The sequence below is a fragment of the Ostrea edulis genome, chromosome 5, assembly GCF_947568905.1.
Source record: "Ostrea edulis chromosome 5, xbOstEdul1.1, whole genome shotgun sequence".
NCBI lineage: Eukaryota > Metazoa > Mollusca > Bivalvia > Ostreida > Ostreidae > Ostrea > Ostrea edulis.
This window is the reverse complement of record NC_079168.1, coordinates 78,504,608-78,521,373: the sequence shown is the minus strand read 5'-3', so window position 1 is coordinate 78,521,373 and position 16,766 is coordinate 78,504,608. Positions and strand designations below refer to the sequence as shown.

General features: G+C 36.8%; 2 protein-coding genes and 1 long non-coding RNA gene across 3 annotated transcripts in view; 1 reads left to right on the top strand and 2 right to left on the bottom strand.

Moving 5' to 3' along the window:
• The window catches only part of LOC125649680 (uncharacterized), a 219,428-nt gene extending 212,563 nt beyond the window's left edge, over window positions 1-6,865 (top strand). Inside the window, exon 32 of the mRNA XM_056166339.1 lies at window positions 6,855-6,865. The gene's annotated coding sequence lies outside the window, so the exon portion shown is untranslated. The remainder of the gene's footprint in view (window positions 1-6,854) is intronic.
• LOC130055022 (uncharacterized) lies at window positions 3,264-5,093 on the bottom strand. Its single transcript, XM_056166170.1, has one exon. The coding sequence runs from the start codon at window positions 5,091-5,093 to the stop codon at window positions 3,264-3,266; it is 1,830 nt and encodes a 609-aa protein (XP_056022145.1).
• Window positions 6,866-8,035: 1,170 nt separating the features above from the next.
• Window positions 8,036-10,513, bottom strand: LOC130055069 (uncharacterized). Its single transcript, XR_008803295.1, has 4 exons — window positions 10,312-10,513; window positions 9,560-9,718; window positions 9,284-9,394; window positions 8,036-9,093 (listed from the first exon to the last, which is right to left on the bottom strand). It is a non-coding gene; the product is annotated as an uncharacterized LOC130055069 (long non-coding RNA).
• Between the last annotated feature and the right edge of the window lie 6,253 nt (window positions 10,514-16,766).

The following is a 16,766-nucleotide window of genomic DNA, read 5'->3' as shown; positions in this document are numbered from 1 at the left end:
GAAGCAGGCTACTGACAAACAAGTTGATAGTGCTGGGGTTCCAACAGTCTCGTTTAAAATCAGCATTTCGCAAATTCTATGGTCATTATAACTATCTAATTGGCCAATACAACCTATGCTGTCTGGCGTGTTTCATGCCGATTGTTAGGCAGTTCTTGGCACACTGATTTTGACTACGGATAATCTGTTTACCTGATCAAGATATAGGGCTCACGGCGAGTGTGACCGGTCTACAGGGAATGCTTGCTCCTTTTAGGCACCTGATCCCACCTCTGGTATATCCAAGGATCCGTGTTTGCCCAACTATCTATTTTGTATTGCTTATAGGAGTTAAGAGATTGATCACTGTTCGTTATCTTCGCCTTTCATACTTTGGTAAAAACATTCATAAAATTAAAAACCAGAAATTATTACATATTATGTATTTGAGGATCTACATGCTTTGTGTGATGTCAAGAGTGAACATTTTTCAGGTACTTTTTGTTGGAGTGGCTTCATTGTCGATGCTATGAAAGTAAACATTAGGCCCACACGAGTAGCTTATACATATTTTCTGTTATAAAGATTTGTTGCAAACTTCACTCTTGGTTTTTTTTATACGAAGAATCAAGAGGGCTGCTTCCATGGACGACGCTTTTGAATCCTTGTGCAATGCAAGTGATGTTCATTTATCAGTGTTTGTACACATGTTTATGAACGAAAGTTTGTAGTTCCCTCCTAAGATGATCTAGAGAGGGGACTGCTTATAAACTGTTTGGAAGTCTCTAGCTTCAAAATTTGAATCTATCTTTAATTCTTTACGCTGGTGATACTGTTATTATATTTCCTCCAGAAAGTGTAAAGCTTGGTTTGTTGGTTGCGTATTGTTTATTTTTCACGCATATGGAGACGTCACCATTGCCGGTGAAGGGCTGTAAAATTTAGGCCTCTGCTCGGCGCTTGCGGCTTTTGAGCAGAGAGGGATCTTCATCGTGCCGTACCTGCTGTGACACGGGACCTCGGTTTCTGTGTTTCCACCCGAAGGACCGCCCCATTTAGTCGCCTCTTACGACAAGCAAGGGGGTACTGGGGACCTATTCTAATCTGGATCCCTATGGATGGAAAGTGTAAAAGGTTTATATAGTCATATACTCCAAGAAGTACAAAACAACCCGTACTTTAGACTTGAAATACCCAACGATCAAAAATTGAAATAACATCAGCAAAAAAGCAAATACCACCTTGGACTTTTTAAGAGGAAATCTCAGAAAGACCGCTTACGTATCCCTGGTTAGATCCATCATGGAATATGGGGCTACAATCTGGAAACCTTATCTTAAAGGTTATACATGTATTGACCAACTGGAAAAAATATATAAAACAGGTCAATAAGATACTACAATAGCAGAAGTCCTGGATTAATAACAGCAATGAGAAAGGATCTTAAACTAGACACCCCGAAGGAAGGAGTAACAAACCTGCAGTTAATACACACAGTGGCTGAAGGGTTGGTGCCGCCACTGCCTCCATTTCTCCAAACGTACACAGTCCAGATCAAACCAAAACATTCAGTGGTCATTTTATCCAATATTGTGAACAAGCACGTGCAATACAGTAACAGCAGAGGACTGGTCATACCCAATAGCACGACATCTCTATATAAACCTCGTATTTACCTATACTGCGGTAGCACGACATCTCTATATAAAACCTCGTATTTACCTATACAGTGATAGCACGACATCTCTATATAAAACCTCGTATTTACCTATACAGCGATAGCACGACACCTCTATATAAAACCTTGTATTTACCTATACAGCGATAGCACGACACCTCTATATAAACTTCGTATTTACCTATACAGCGATATCTACGTTAGAGCTACAACAACAGCCGAGCACTGGTCATACCAAATAGCACGACATCTCTATATAAAACGTCGTATTTACCTATACAGCGATAGCACTTGACTTACTTGACTTAATTCCTTCTCTCCTCGTGGAGAATAGGGCCATGAATAAGTCCTCTACATTTACTTCTATCCTGGGCTGATCTTGCTGCCTCTGTTCATGACCCAAAACCTAGTTCTTTCCTCTCTCTCTCTCTCTTTCTATTGTTCTTCTCCACGTTTCCTTCGGTCTTCCTCTCTTTCTTTTTCCTTCTGGTGTCCAACTAAGGGCTACATATGGGTGTGTTCTTGTATCAATCCGTAGCACATGTCCAATCTGCCATCTGCGTGTTTTTTATCATAGTGCTGATCTTTGCTACTCCTGCTATCTCTCTAACTACTACATTTGATATTTTCATTGTGCTGGAAGGTTTCATCCCCTTTGTCATTTTCCAGGTCTCGCTGCCATATAATAACACAGCTATTACATTTGAGCTGAAGAGCTTCCATTTTTGTTTTTCTGTTGAGATGGTTATTGCTCCAGATCTTGTGTAGCTTATGGAATGCTACTCTTGCATGGCCAATCCTTCTTCTTATATCTTCATTAGTTCCTCCTGTCTTGCTTACTGTTGCTCCGAGGTAAATGAACTCATCCACATCGTTTATGTTGTTCCCATTGATGGTTATTGGTGTGTTGTTTGCAGCATTTAGACGCATAACTTTGGTTTTTCCTGCATTGATTTTTAAATCTGTTCTTGCTGCGTATCTGTTTAGAGAGTTCAGTTTTTGTTGCATTTGATCTTTGCTGCTGGATAATAAAGCGATGTCATATGCAAAATCTAGATCGTCTAATTTTGTTGTCATATTCCATCTTATGCCTGAGTTGTTATCTGCTGTTGTCTGTTTTCATTATCCAGTCAACTACAAGGAGGAACAAAAAACCCGACATGTTGCATCCTTGTTTGACACCAGATTTAACATTAAACCATTCTGTTGTACCATTTCCATCAACAACTGCGCATTCACTGTCTTCATACATTAATCTAACCATACTGATTATTTTGTGTGGTATTCCATAAGATTTCATGATCTTCCAAAGGGTTTCCCTGTGTACGCTGTCGAAGGCTTTTTCAAAATCGCCGAAGCATAGATAGAGGTTGGAGTTCCATTCTATAGCTTGTTCTAGAATATTACGTAGGACAAATATCTTTTCCGTAATGCCTCTTCCTGCCCTGAATCCAGCTTGTTCCATTCTCAAATGTCTGTCTACACCAAGTACAATTCGTTTTATTATTATTTTCCCCATTATTTTGGCAGTTGTTGCTATTAGTGTGATTCCTCTCCAATTTCCACAGTTTGTCAGGTCACCTTTCTTTGCTAACTTTATTATAAGTCACCTTCTCCAATCTTTGGGAGCTTTTCCAGTTGTCCAGACAATGTTAAATAGTTTGTGTAGTTCCTTGACAGTTGTTTCTACGTCTGATTTCAATATTTCTACAGTGATGTTATCTTCACTTGGAGCTTTGCCTAACTTCATTTCTTTCAATGCTCTCCTTATCTCATCTTCTGTTGGTGGACCTGTTTCTATGTCTAATTCGATGGACTCCCCTGTTAGTATTTCAGTAGGATTAATAGGGTCTGGTCTATTTAACACTTCTCTGAAGTGTTCCATCCATCTTTTTCTTAAATCTTCCTCTTTAGTCAAGAGATTTCCTTCCTTGTTTTTTACTGCCTCAACAGTTTTTGGACGTTCGTTGCACAGTAATTTGGTTACATCATATACAGTTTTCATGTTTCCGATGTTTGCTGCCTCTTGTGCCTCATTTGCCATGTCATCTACCCATTGTCGTTTATCTTTTCTAAAACTTCTTTTCACCTCTTTGTCTTTGTCCCCATACTGTTCTTTTAGTCTAGCTCTTAATCTCTCTGATCTTACACTTTCTACTTTGCCCTTTAGAACTCGCCTCTCTTCTACCTTTTTCCAACTGCCCTGGCTTATCCATTCCTGGTTTTTCCTTTTTCTATACCCAAGTACGTTCATGGCAGTGTCATTATATGCAGTTTTAATGTTGTTCCAGCTTTCCTCTATATCATTAGGATTGGGACCTATGGTGTTGTCTTCACTGAGTGCATTAACTCTATTCCTCAGTTCTATTTCGAATTGTTGCCGAACTTCTGGTACCTTAAGTTTGCATGTCTCGAATCTTGTTGAAGATGTAGGTTTCTTTCCTATTTTGTGCAGTTTAAGCATTACTTTTGTGATGACTAAATTGTGGTCAGATCCGACATCTGCACCTCGGTGTGCTCTGACATCCAATACAGATCTTTTAAAGCGCCCATTGACTGCTACATGGTCTATCTGGTTCTTGTGTTGACCATTTGGTGAAGTCCATGTCTGCTTGTGTATGTCTTTATGTTTAAACATTGTTGAAGATACTGCCAAGTTGTTGAGGGCACAAAATAATGCAAATCTTTCTCCATTATCGTTTCTTTCCGAGTGTAAACCATACTCTCCAACAATTCCATCCTCTCCTTCCTGTTTGTTACCTACTTTTGCATTAATATCGCCAGTTATCATTATAATATCATGGCGTGGAGTGTTGTCTATGACTCCCTGTAGTTGTTCGTAAAAATTATCTTTTGATTCTTCTTCTGCATCATTGGTAGGTGCATACACTTGTATTAATGTTGTTTTTATATACTTTTTTATATACTTTGACCAGAACCTGGCAGTTATGATGCGGTCGTTAATGGGTGCCCATTCGTATAATGTCTTGGCTTTCTCCTTTGATATAGCAATAGCGACTCCATTATTGTGATGGTTATCTTTTCTTCCAGAATACAGTATCGTTTCACCTGTCTGGGTTCTGATTTTTCCAGAATCTGTCCATCTGCATTCGCTTATTCCAATTATATTTAGGTGGTATCTCTTCATTTCTGCTATTACTTGTGCGGTTTTTCCAGTGGAGTACATAGTTATTACGTTCCATGATCCCAACCTGATGATATTTTTGGGGCTTGCTAGCATATCCCTCTGTCCTCGAACTTCCTTTCGGCTTTGGCTCGTAGACATCATGCTTTCATCTCTCTTCGCTATGAAATCATCCTTTGGAGTATGCTCGATAGCTGTGCTTACCCCACGACTTCTTATTGACTTGTTCAAAGTTTCCGTAATCAACTTCTTTTTATGAGGTCGGGTGATTAGCCCTACGCTCAACCTCATTGAGGTGGTTTTTCTGTTGGGGTTTTCCTTCCCTTAGATGACGGTCTTTTTAAGATTATTGGATGCCATCCTCCAGGTTTTACATCGGAGGTTTCCTTCTCCTAGACAGATAATCATCCCTGATTTTCGACATCATGTCTTGCCGGCTATATTTCCATAGCTGGGACAAGGTTGATGAGTGCTAGGGCGTGTCCACACGCCGGTGGACCTACACACTGCATCTATGGGGCCCTTGCTGCTCCAATATCCCCATTATTTTGGCCTGGTCCCGAGAGAGGCCAGTAACCGTGTGCTGCCAACGTGCAGGCACTAATGGAGTCTTGGTAGTGTAGAGGCTATGTACTGACAGGAGAGGCTGACGCACTCGGCTCTCTTTTCGCAAAAGGATGCTAGTCAGCGGCAAATACATGCACTAGACGCATATCACTACTCTATGGTATATACCACCAGCACAGCACATCTTTATTTAAACCTCGTATTTACCTATACTGCGATATCTACGTTAGAGCTACAATAACAGCCGAGGACTGGTCATACCAAATAGCACCACACCTCTATATACAACCTCGTATTTACCTATACAGCAATAGCACGACATCTCTATAGAAACCTCGTATTTACCTATACAGCGATAGCACGACATCTCTATATAAAACCTCGCATTTACCAATACAGCGATAGCACGACAGCTCTATATAAAACCTCGTGTTTACCTATACAGCGATAGCACGACATCTCTATATAAAACCTCGTATTTACCTATACAGCGATAGCACGACATCTCTATATAAAACCTCGTATTTACCTATACTGTGATAGCACGACAGCTCTATATAAAACCTCGTATTTACCTATACAGCGATAGCACGACATCTCTATATAAAACCTCGTATTTACCTATACAGCGATAGCACGACATCTCTATATAAAACCTCGTATTTACCTATACTGTGATAGCACGACAGCTCTATATAAAACCTCGTATTTACCTATACAGCGATAGCACGACATCTCTATATAAAACCTCGTATTTACCTATACTGTGATAGCACGACAGCTCTATATAAAACCTCGTATTTACCTATACTGCGATAGTACGACATCTCTATATAAAACCTCGTATTTACCTACACAGCGATATCTACGTTAGACTATTTAGGGCCAATAGGGTCTGTAAGTCTCGTCATGTGATTGCCGAGATTTAGCGAGAATATTAACTTCCGGGTACATCAACATCTCAGATTGCACTGTGAAGAGAGTGGTATACATAAATATAGCGTTATCAATCGATTATGTGGAGGTTTTAACGAGATAAACATGGGAATTGAAGCATTAGTGGAGTGGTCGAGGATTCTTCGCTTCGTGCTTGACGAATTACGTATTAACCGCCAGTGTACAAGCATCGACGAGGCCGGGTACGTCTTGCAGAAAGAGCAGGTTGGTAAAAGCATAATCTATGAACTAGAGAGATGTACGATACGTTTTTATATTCTCAAATCATTCCAATTGAAAGTATATTAATACTTGAAAATAAAAACGGATTATGCATAAAACTTGCTTTGTATTTATACGAACGTACTGGGGAGATCGAAAGGGGGGGGGGGGTGAACAACGAAACTACATTTACGCACCTGCAGTGTACAGTTGTATATTCAATAAATAAAGCGCATTAAATATGCCTATCTATATCAGTTACATCACAGATGGGTTAAGATTGTTTAATATCTTTAAAATATTTTATAGATATGCCTTGAATCTGAGGATAAAGGTGCTGTGCATTTTGCATTCATCATTAATGTGGATGTCTGATGCCAGTATGCCCATAATGGGGCAGTATAAGTGTCGATCTTCATATGACAGCAAATTTTCAAAGGCAGGTACACAATTTAAAGATAAAATGATGTCAATACATGTTTGGATCTATATCTATTATGATTATAATAATTATAAGTTTATATTTTGTAAACTTTCTTTCTTTTTAGAAATTTCTTTCTTTATAAACTGTCTTGCTGTTATGCCCTCTGGGCCCAAAATTGGAATAAACTTATCTATACCCAAAGTAGGTAATAAATGGGTTCGAACTGTGAAGATAAAATTTTTACATGTAGATATATTGGAATTTTTCAGATATAAGAAGGCAAATAAAACTGTTCAATGTAAAATACGCCAGTAGTTGGATAAAACATCCAAAGTCGACACAGTCAAAGTTCACAACAACAATGAAGGAATTAACTGCATCCTCATTCCGCAGGGCAACAGGCCATTTTCAGCAACCCCTGAAATTCTTAATTTAGGCTAAGTGCCCATTTTCAGCTCGAACAATGACAATTAAAGAGGCCTGTGCAAATGTTGGGATTTCCCTCTTGGTAAGTCAGCATTATAGATTGAACAATTATGTGTATGTGTACCCAATACTTGTACATAAGCTGTACATATATGTATTCATATATATCATTATGGATGTATCCAAGTTTATTATAACTTTAAAGTAACATTTTATGAATGAAATACAAATACTACTTAGGCTTCATTGTGATATTGAACTGCTAATGTTCTTTATAAACTTTACTTGCATCAAATTTTGAATACTGCAGTACATCTATGTCAAAATAAGTATGCATATTACAGTATAATACTTTCACCACTAATCAGAGCACTTGTAAATCATGTATATTTTATCAATACATGTAATGACATTTGCCATTTTAGAAAAAGTGATGCAAGGGATGGTTCGCTGCACCTCAAAACAAAATATGAATATTGGCATCAAATTCAAGGACAACACCTGAAAGACACCCAATGCTGTGATTTGCTAGTGTGGATTCCTAGTGACACTCAAATAATTCACATCGACAAAGATGTATTATGTCAACCTTTCAAGTGGGATAGAGTTTAATTATAATAATGAAGTATTTTTGCAGTCTAAAACACACACACATAACCACATGTACATATACTTTATTATGATATCAGTGGTGCATCTATCAAAATTATGTAATTACATGTATATTTATTGAATAAACATTATAGACAGAGTTTTTATTTTAGATGAACCAAAATACATGTATACATGTATAGACACAGTGTCCAGCTTTACAAAAATCATTCAATTACATGCATTTACTAAAACAATGGATTTTCTTTTTTAATAATGCAGATTTGAAAACCTTCAGAATGAGAACAAAAGGCTTTATGTTTGATTGTATATTGTTTAACATTCCTCTCGAGAATATTTCATTCTGATGGAGACGTTCCAAAGGGCTTTATATTCATATGAATATAAAAGGCTTTATATTTATATAAATATGTAGAAAAGTTATATTGCATATATGGTATTCATTACTTTTAACTTTAAAAACTCAATGTGGCAGGTATGTGCAGATTTAAGGTATATATATACATGCAATTAATCTAATAAGTTTGTAGGATTTATCTGCAATCTCCTTCAAAAGGGGAACCTGCAAATTCACATGATCCACACAAATCTGAAATATTTTGTCAGATCAATATCTTGACTATGATAGAATATGGCTAAGGAATTTTAAAAAAAAATTATTCTCTCATTTTCCCATCCAACATGGATTCTGCATCTGGAAATTTTATAGCAAAGTTGTGCATCCTCTTTTGAGAAGTAGGATTTATTTGTAAGAAAGAATGGGATATTAAGTGTCATGTCATTTGGAAATTTGTCAAATATACAAAATCCTTTGTCCACCAGGAATATATCACCAACTTGCAACTTCTCTAAAATGCCACAATGGTTCACAATTGCCAAATTAGATTTGTATCCAGCATACAGATTGGAAATAAGCTGCATTAGGTGTAATACACATTAAGGTCTTTTCTTTGTGGCGACTCTTGTCATTACTGCAAGCGAAAAACTGGCTATTCATATCAATTTGGTCATATTAGGTCACTTCTGTTGCATCCATTGCAATCTTCAATTCTTCTGACTTTTATATTTCAGTTGAATGGACACTCCCAACAGTGTTCATGATCCCTTCAAACAAAATTTCAAGAATATATGAAAAATATCCACAGAAAATGGTGTATACAGCAACATTTATACCCCCCTAAAATTACTAGGTAATTGAATACTGTGAAATCTGCGCTGACCTGTGAAATTGATAACTAGTCAGTGTATAGAAAGTGCATTGTTCATTTTTCCTTAACGAACCGCTAAAACACACCTTTCCAGGGTCTTTCAATTATGATGTTCCCAATTGTCAAGGATGGTTTCCTTTAATTAAGCAGGTATATTTCTCACTGCAAGTTTACAACATCATAGTCTTCAAGGGAAGCTGTAAGAACAAAAGCAATACCATTATAGTATTTGGTGTGCATATAAATTTAGATAACACTGAAATGAGAATGAAGAAAATACAGAAAAACCACCTGACACTAAAATTAACAACCGTTGTAACTTCCTGGTTTGATGTACTAGAATACTTGTATGTACACTGTACCTTTTTAAATGTTGAGGGTTTGGTGCTGTATATTCGTGATCATGTAGATGCACTTCATTGTTGTCTGGTACAGATATATTGGTAGCAGTATCAACTTCGGTTCCTACATGTACGTTTGAAGCAGATGCTTCTGCTTCAGCAGGTTTCGTAACTTTGTGTCTATGAAAAAAAGTAATATACCATAAGTTGCTGTTTTTATTGACTTAAAGTGGCTCACTTATACACAACAAAGTTGTAGTTTCTGAAATAAGCACAGAATATGAGTGTTACAATCATTCTTTTCAAGGCCATGCGTCACTTTTACATAATTATACAATAAAGATATATGCCAGTTCTCTTGAAACACAATACAAAATTTAATCATGCAGGAGCCTATATAAAGGCAAGTAGTATCAAGAGTGTCCTGTCAACCCTTTCCCCTTTTCCTAGCAAGGTTATTTTTCTATATTGATACAATAAATAAGTGTTCCTTGCCTCTTCAGACAGAAGGGAATTATGTAGTAAAAGATATTAATAAATGTTGAAATCGATGACGAAGAAAAACTTACCCCCCCCCCCCCTATTTATGAAATTGTAGTACATGTAATTTTTTGCTCTTATTATTTTATTTTTATCAGTTCGTCTGTCAAAATCTTTTGTAGGCCTACCCCCTCTGAAATATTTAAACAACACATCCAGTATATTCTGTCAGTTTATACACACGTGTGTTAATTTGACATGATTATTCGTTGAATTGTGATAATATTACGTACCTACATCTTTATATCCACCGCTTCCTTACTGTAGCATCGACTAGGAACCTAAATAAACTACATGGCAGGGTTTTTCCAGTATCATGTATGCAGCTGATCGCTTAACAATACACCAAATTACATACTGGCGCCGATTCTCTGTTACGACTTTATATATTCCACATGTTGTTGTACCCGGAAGTAGTAAAACCGAAAGTGAAACCAAACGAGACTTACAGACCCTATACCACTTCAATGTGTAACGCGCGTAGATCGGTTTCAGCGACGAAATTTGGTCACAATTTTTTAAGCAAACCGCGGAACAAGTCTCAATTTCAATTTATCGTCGAGAAACACCAGTATAGTCAGTACATTAATAAATTCTATCTGACATAACAGTGTAGGGTAATTGCAAGAATTACATCTAATATAAAGTGTATATGCAAAAAAATATGAAATATACAGTCAGAACAAGAGGTACTGTGAGCAATGCTCACTAAGAATACCCCCCGCTTACCCCAATCTCCCAAAGGGTGTTGGTAATAGGTATAAACTACCTCTTTTCTGAGTGTAAAAAACAAATGGCATGACAAACCGAACCATATTGCTACTTCGATGTCCAGTGCGCGTGACCTTTGACCTTTTGACCCCAAAATCGATAGGGAACATCTTCATCCCATGGGTAGTCCATATGTATGATATGGTGACTGTAGGTGGAAAGGATAACGCTTTAGAGCCCGGAAACCATATTGCTACTTCGATGTCCAGTGCGCTTGACCTTTGACCTTTTGACCCCAAAATCAATAGGGAACATCTTCATCCCATGGGTAGTCCATATGTATGATATGGTGACTGTAGGTGGAAAGGATAACGCTTTAGAGCCCGGAAACCATATTGCTACTTCGATGTCCAGTGCGCTTGACCTTTGACCTTTTGACCCCAAAATCGATAGGAAACATCTTCATCCCATGGGTAGTCCATATGTATGATATGGTGACTGTAGGTGGAAAGGATAACGCTTTAGAGCCCGGAAACCATATTGCTTCTTCGATGTCCAGTGCGCTTGACCTTTGACCTTTTGACCCCAAAATCGATAGGGAACATCTTCATCCCATGGGTAGTCCATATATATGATATGGTGACGGTAGGTGGAAAGGATAATGCTTTAGAGTCCGGAAACCATTGCGTCTACAGACGGACGGACAGACAGACGGACAACCCGATTCCAGTATACCCCCCCCCCCCCCCCAACTTGTTGCGGGGGGTATAACAACAAAACATATCGACATACCACGGTACTTCCCATATCCTCTTAACAATTGTACAGTTTAAAGATTTTTATATTATGCTTCTAAAACGGAATATTAAGGCATTAATTTTTTTCTCTCTGACGTTTATTGTGCTTATTAATCGCTTACATGTATAATGTGCAGACAAATGGAATAACGCGCTAAATATTCACAAATTTAATATTGCAACTTGTTTTTTGTTTTTTTTACATGTAGTTTTGGTTATTTTGAATGTTGTAATCTGCCAGGCTGAGATAATTTACATTTTATCCATTAAATGTTATTACATATTTGAATTTCACGGACGTCTTTCTTGCGTTACATAATCCACAGCGTGCCCGAGTCATTAGCCACTAATTGGGAATGGAAGAATCTAAAACCTCTGAAATCCCCGATATGGTTAAAATGTTTACGGGGTTAATTTTCTGTAAATACTGAAATATAAATCTGAAATTAACAATCATCAAACCAACAGAAAAGGAACTGCATTAGGCTGGTACAACTCTACCCAAAATATTTACAGTGTCTGATGTCATCTATGAAACATAGCGAACACTGGCATGGTAGTGATGAGAGTCCATTGTTGTCTAATTCCTTGTAGGAGCATATATTCTGTTTGATTTGACAATATCAACAAGAGAGGAAAGATTGCCCAGGAAGTGAATCGTTCGGGGCCAAATTTGTGTGAAGATTTATTACGGTTGGTGATGGGTATTATCTAGAATAATATTTTGATACGACGTGTCAATGAGAAGTCTATTCGATATTTTTAGTGATACATCCGTTTATTTCAATTTCTTCTTATTTCTACGTCTTCATATATTTATTTCTAAAATTTTATAAATGAATGCCTCAGTGTGACTTACTTTGTACAGCTAAGAAGTTTGTAAGAGGGCACTCCGTACTGTGGAGGTGAAATCTATGAATGGGAAATATTTTCATAGCGATGGTTGATTTCACAAATGAACAAAATGCTATTTAGACCACGGAAAATGAGACGTAATTAATTCCGATATGCATGGGTAAGTGACATTAGACTAAGCGTCTAAAAGTTTGGGCTCTTTTGTTAGTTATAGACTCCACAATTTCTTGTTTCTTGTTATCATATAAAAAATATCGCATCATGCAATGAAATGCCTTCCTAAACGGTAATTGCGCCGAAGTTTTTGTGTGTTTATGGGACGTTTGAGATTTAATGGTTAACATAAGTCAGTTAATTTTGTATGCCTCTCTTTCTGCAAATGTTTACTAATATGTAAGCGAGATAAAATAAAATAAAAATAAAAATGTCATTATAAACAAAACAATTAGGATCATATTATGTGTTTCATATTTTGAAAATTCTCCAGAATGATAATGGTTTATTTATAGAAAGTAAATGTAAGTTGGTTAGTCTCGAGTATTAATCATCCCGAGGCCTTCTTTAACATATTACAATCTATATATATGGAGAGGGCTAAAATAGGCTATGCCTGTTGTCCGATCCAATTCACTTACTTGTGAATAAAATATTGTTTAAATAAATGTTACAATTATATATGCAATGCTCACGAAACACACCAGTTTACAAATACACACAGTAAATATTTCTTTGATTTGTAATAAATGTGTTGATGCTGCGTTAAATACAGCATTCCACAGTTGAACATCATGCGGAGTATTGAAATGGGACTCTGAACTTTGACTCAGAATATATATCATACAAACCTGAGGACTGGACATTAAAGTTCACTTAAATAGATTACACTGAAAATCATGAGATTTATTACAACAAGAAAATGTAATTGTTGAAAGTAACTTATTGAATTGAACCATCCCCGTCTTTAAAATAGAAATAACACAGAAGGTTCATCATAAGAGACATTTAAAATTAAATCAAATATGCTCCTTTTTTTAAAACCCGGTTACTCTGAGAAACAGGGGCATTTCCCCAAAATTGTAATTCAGTGATTCAGACATGGTAATATATATATATATATATATATATATATATATATATATATATATATATATATATATATATATACACACACACACACACACACACATATTCAATGTGAATTATTTCAGTGTGCATAACACCATTCACAACTGACACCGAGTCATCCAAGCAACAACGACAATAAGCGTATTTATTTTTAAGATGCGTATTTATTTTTAAGATGCGTATTCTTGCTTTCGACATGTATATAATATCGTTAGATTTAGCTCTACTCACGATTGTGGTATTGTTGCCAGGTTACACGTACATGTAAATCTACATTGTATAGTTTACTTCTCTATATATGACCATATATTGGTTTTAAAGTTTAATAATTCTTTGCATTGATTTACTTATACTTTGCACGTATTAACTCATAATGTCGGTCATGTTTGTCTTCTCTCAATAAATGTTTTATGGCGTCTTTTATTTTCATTTGGAAAATGTTCATGGTACAACCGATGCAAGGCGAAACATCCGAGACTCCCTTTACTGTATTTAAAATGACAGAAAAATTCATGAAGAAATTATTCAAATCAGGTATAAAGTGACCCTTTCTTCTTATGGCATGAAGTGATAATTTGTCAGGTAAGGAGGATATCATTTTTCAGTCATCAAATTATGCAAACTTATTTTTTTGCACCATATCAAATTACCCATCTCGGTTGGGAAGATGTTTTGATCTTGCGATTGCAATTTGAGTTTTATTTCTTTTATGGGGACAACGAGAAGAATGCAGTGATAATTATGGTACATAAAAATAAGTATGAAAGTGTCGTGTATTGTGCAATAGACATAGAAACCCTTGTAACCAAATGCTGACAGGTCACGAAGAATTGATGACACAAAGTAAATTACCAAAAACCTCAATGAAATAGTCCCCCCCCCAACCACACATCTGGAGGAAAGTGAAAGTTTAAGCAAATTTTCACACTACATAAAAATCGACCTGAATATTTGAAATTCTTAGAATTCGATTTTTTAAAAAATACATTCCTAGATAGCCTAGAGTATTTCACACTTTAAAAAAAAAAAAATAAAAAATATGCAGATGTGGTCTACATTGCAAATTACGGCCCGGATCTCGTCTAGGAGACCAGGCATTCAATGAGCGATTTAGTTTCAGCAGAATTCTAGCATATTACAGAGTCGTATTTCCCCAGACTGTGCACTGTTTATGTGCTTTCTACATTCTTTGCAAACTGTAAATACTTTCATTGACCCCAGTATATAATTGTAGATGTCTTAATACAGACAGGTTACTTTAATCTGTTTACGCTCTATATAGATGAAAAAGGTATACATTAGATAAGTTGCATTCAGCATAAGTCAACCTTCGTGCTTCGAAACTGTTCACATGCAATGGGTTCCCGAGACTATGATCCAACTTGTTATTCCAAATGTGTGGATTTTACGTCCCGTTGAGAATTTGAGACGTCACCAGCTGTAGGTGAAGTACCACAAATTTAGACCTATGAGTATAGCGCTCAGGGCCGTAACGTGAGGGTTGTTTAACGTGCCACCGCCTGCCGTGACACGGGACCTCCGTTTTTAAGGTCATATCCGAAAGACCCGCGATTCTTACCTCTAAATGCCGAGCGTTTGTCGAAGGAGCAATCGCTACCTACATGTATTCAACGTCTTAGGTTTGAAGCGGCCATGACACGAGCGGTGCTCGAACTCACGACCTACTGGTATTCTCTTTAGAGAAGTCGAGAGGCATAGCCTTCATCGACTTCTCTTCGCAAGCATTCATGTTTTGATTCTAGAAAACGTGTAAATGCCGGAGTCGGTGACAGTTTATGCTTCGACCGACGTTTCGACTCAGATGTGCCTGGATTTACGCAATAAACAACTTGTTTTCAAACATTTAACAGCAATACACAAAACCGTCACAAGGAAATCAAAACTTACTTGCTTTTAATCCATTTTCAACATGCCCCTGTCCCGGGTTTAAATCACAACTCTGATTACGTCAGCCTGCTTTTCTCTTAACTGGTTCCCTATTGTGACAGCTCCCAAGACCAGTTAACGTAAACTCGGGACAGGGGACATGTTGAAAATGGATTAAAAGCAAGTAAGTGTATTATATTGTATTGTTTATTGGCTCATCAGCATAATACAATATTCAGTTACAGAGTATTGTAATTGTAAACACAATGTATCCTCTCATGATTAAGGTATTTTACATTTACACGTAATGTCGTGTAGATCAGACTGGCAACTTAAAGAGTCACTTATACCAACTGGAATACAATCATTTCAATAGAACATCAAAACTTTTAAGAATACAAATTTTTCACATATCTTTCTGTATTTCAAAAATTCAAATTAACTATCAATATATACAAAGTATCTATTTCTATTTGATGGGGCCGGTGTATTAAGTAACAGATATAGTTAAGATAAGAAATCGGCGCTACACTGTGACAAGGGGGTCAGAGTTTCCGGACTATTTTTACTCGCATTTCATCAGATATTAGCAGGATCTTGTTTCACCTCCCGCCATGTCATTCAAAACCGTGTTTACTAGCAAAAGTTTAATCCATTTTATTTATGAATTGCATTGCATATAAAGAAATTATTATGACGATTGTCAAAGGCTGGGCTTTAATTTCTGTATAGCATAACCAATTATGATGGTAATCAATTATATTGACAGAAAAGCTCGCTTTGACCCCATTTATATATTGTGTCATGATCACATAAGTCCTTAAACAGTTTAACTTTCTGATAAGCAACTGGGTTCTCCCCAAAACGAACTGTAAAATATCAAGGGCACTGTTTGATGTTTGTTTCGTAGGCGACAGATAAATCGCTTCTTGAGGGAGAAGTTATATATCCAGACACCATTCTACATACAAGTGTATCATTATTGGATTTGATAGTGGCGTCATCACTAAACGAGAAGTCTAATATGCAACATAAATTCATTCTGAGTTGCATTGTAAATTTTAAATTCACTGTCGGGGTTTTTCTTGTCAGAAATGAAACACCCTCTTAAAGTGCGCCGTGTCTTTTTCCACTCAAAAAGCCCAGATGACCCGAAATCTGCAGACTGTAGATTACGTTACACGGACCAATTCCAAAACGCAAATTAAAGTCCCCTCCTTGAATACACCGATGTTTGACATGGGTTTTGTAAGCCTTAATTTTCATTCCGTGTGTCAAAATGTGTACGATATTGTGGAACAAGGTCGATTATA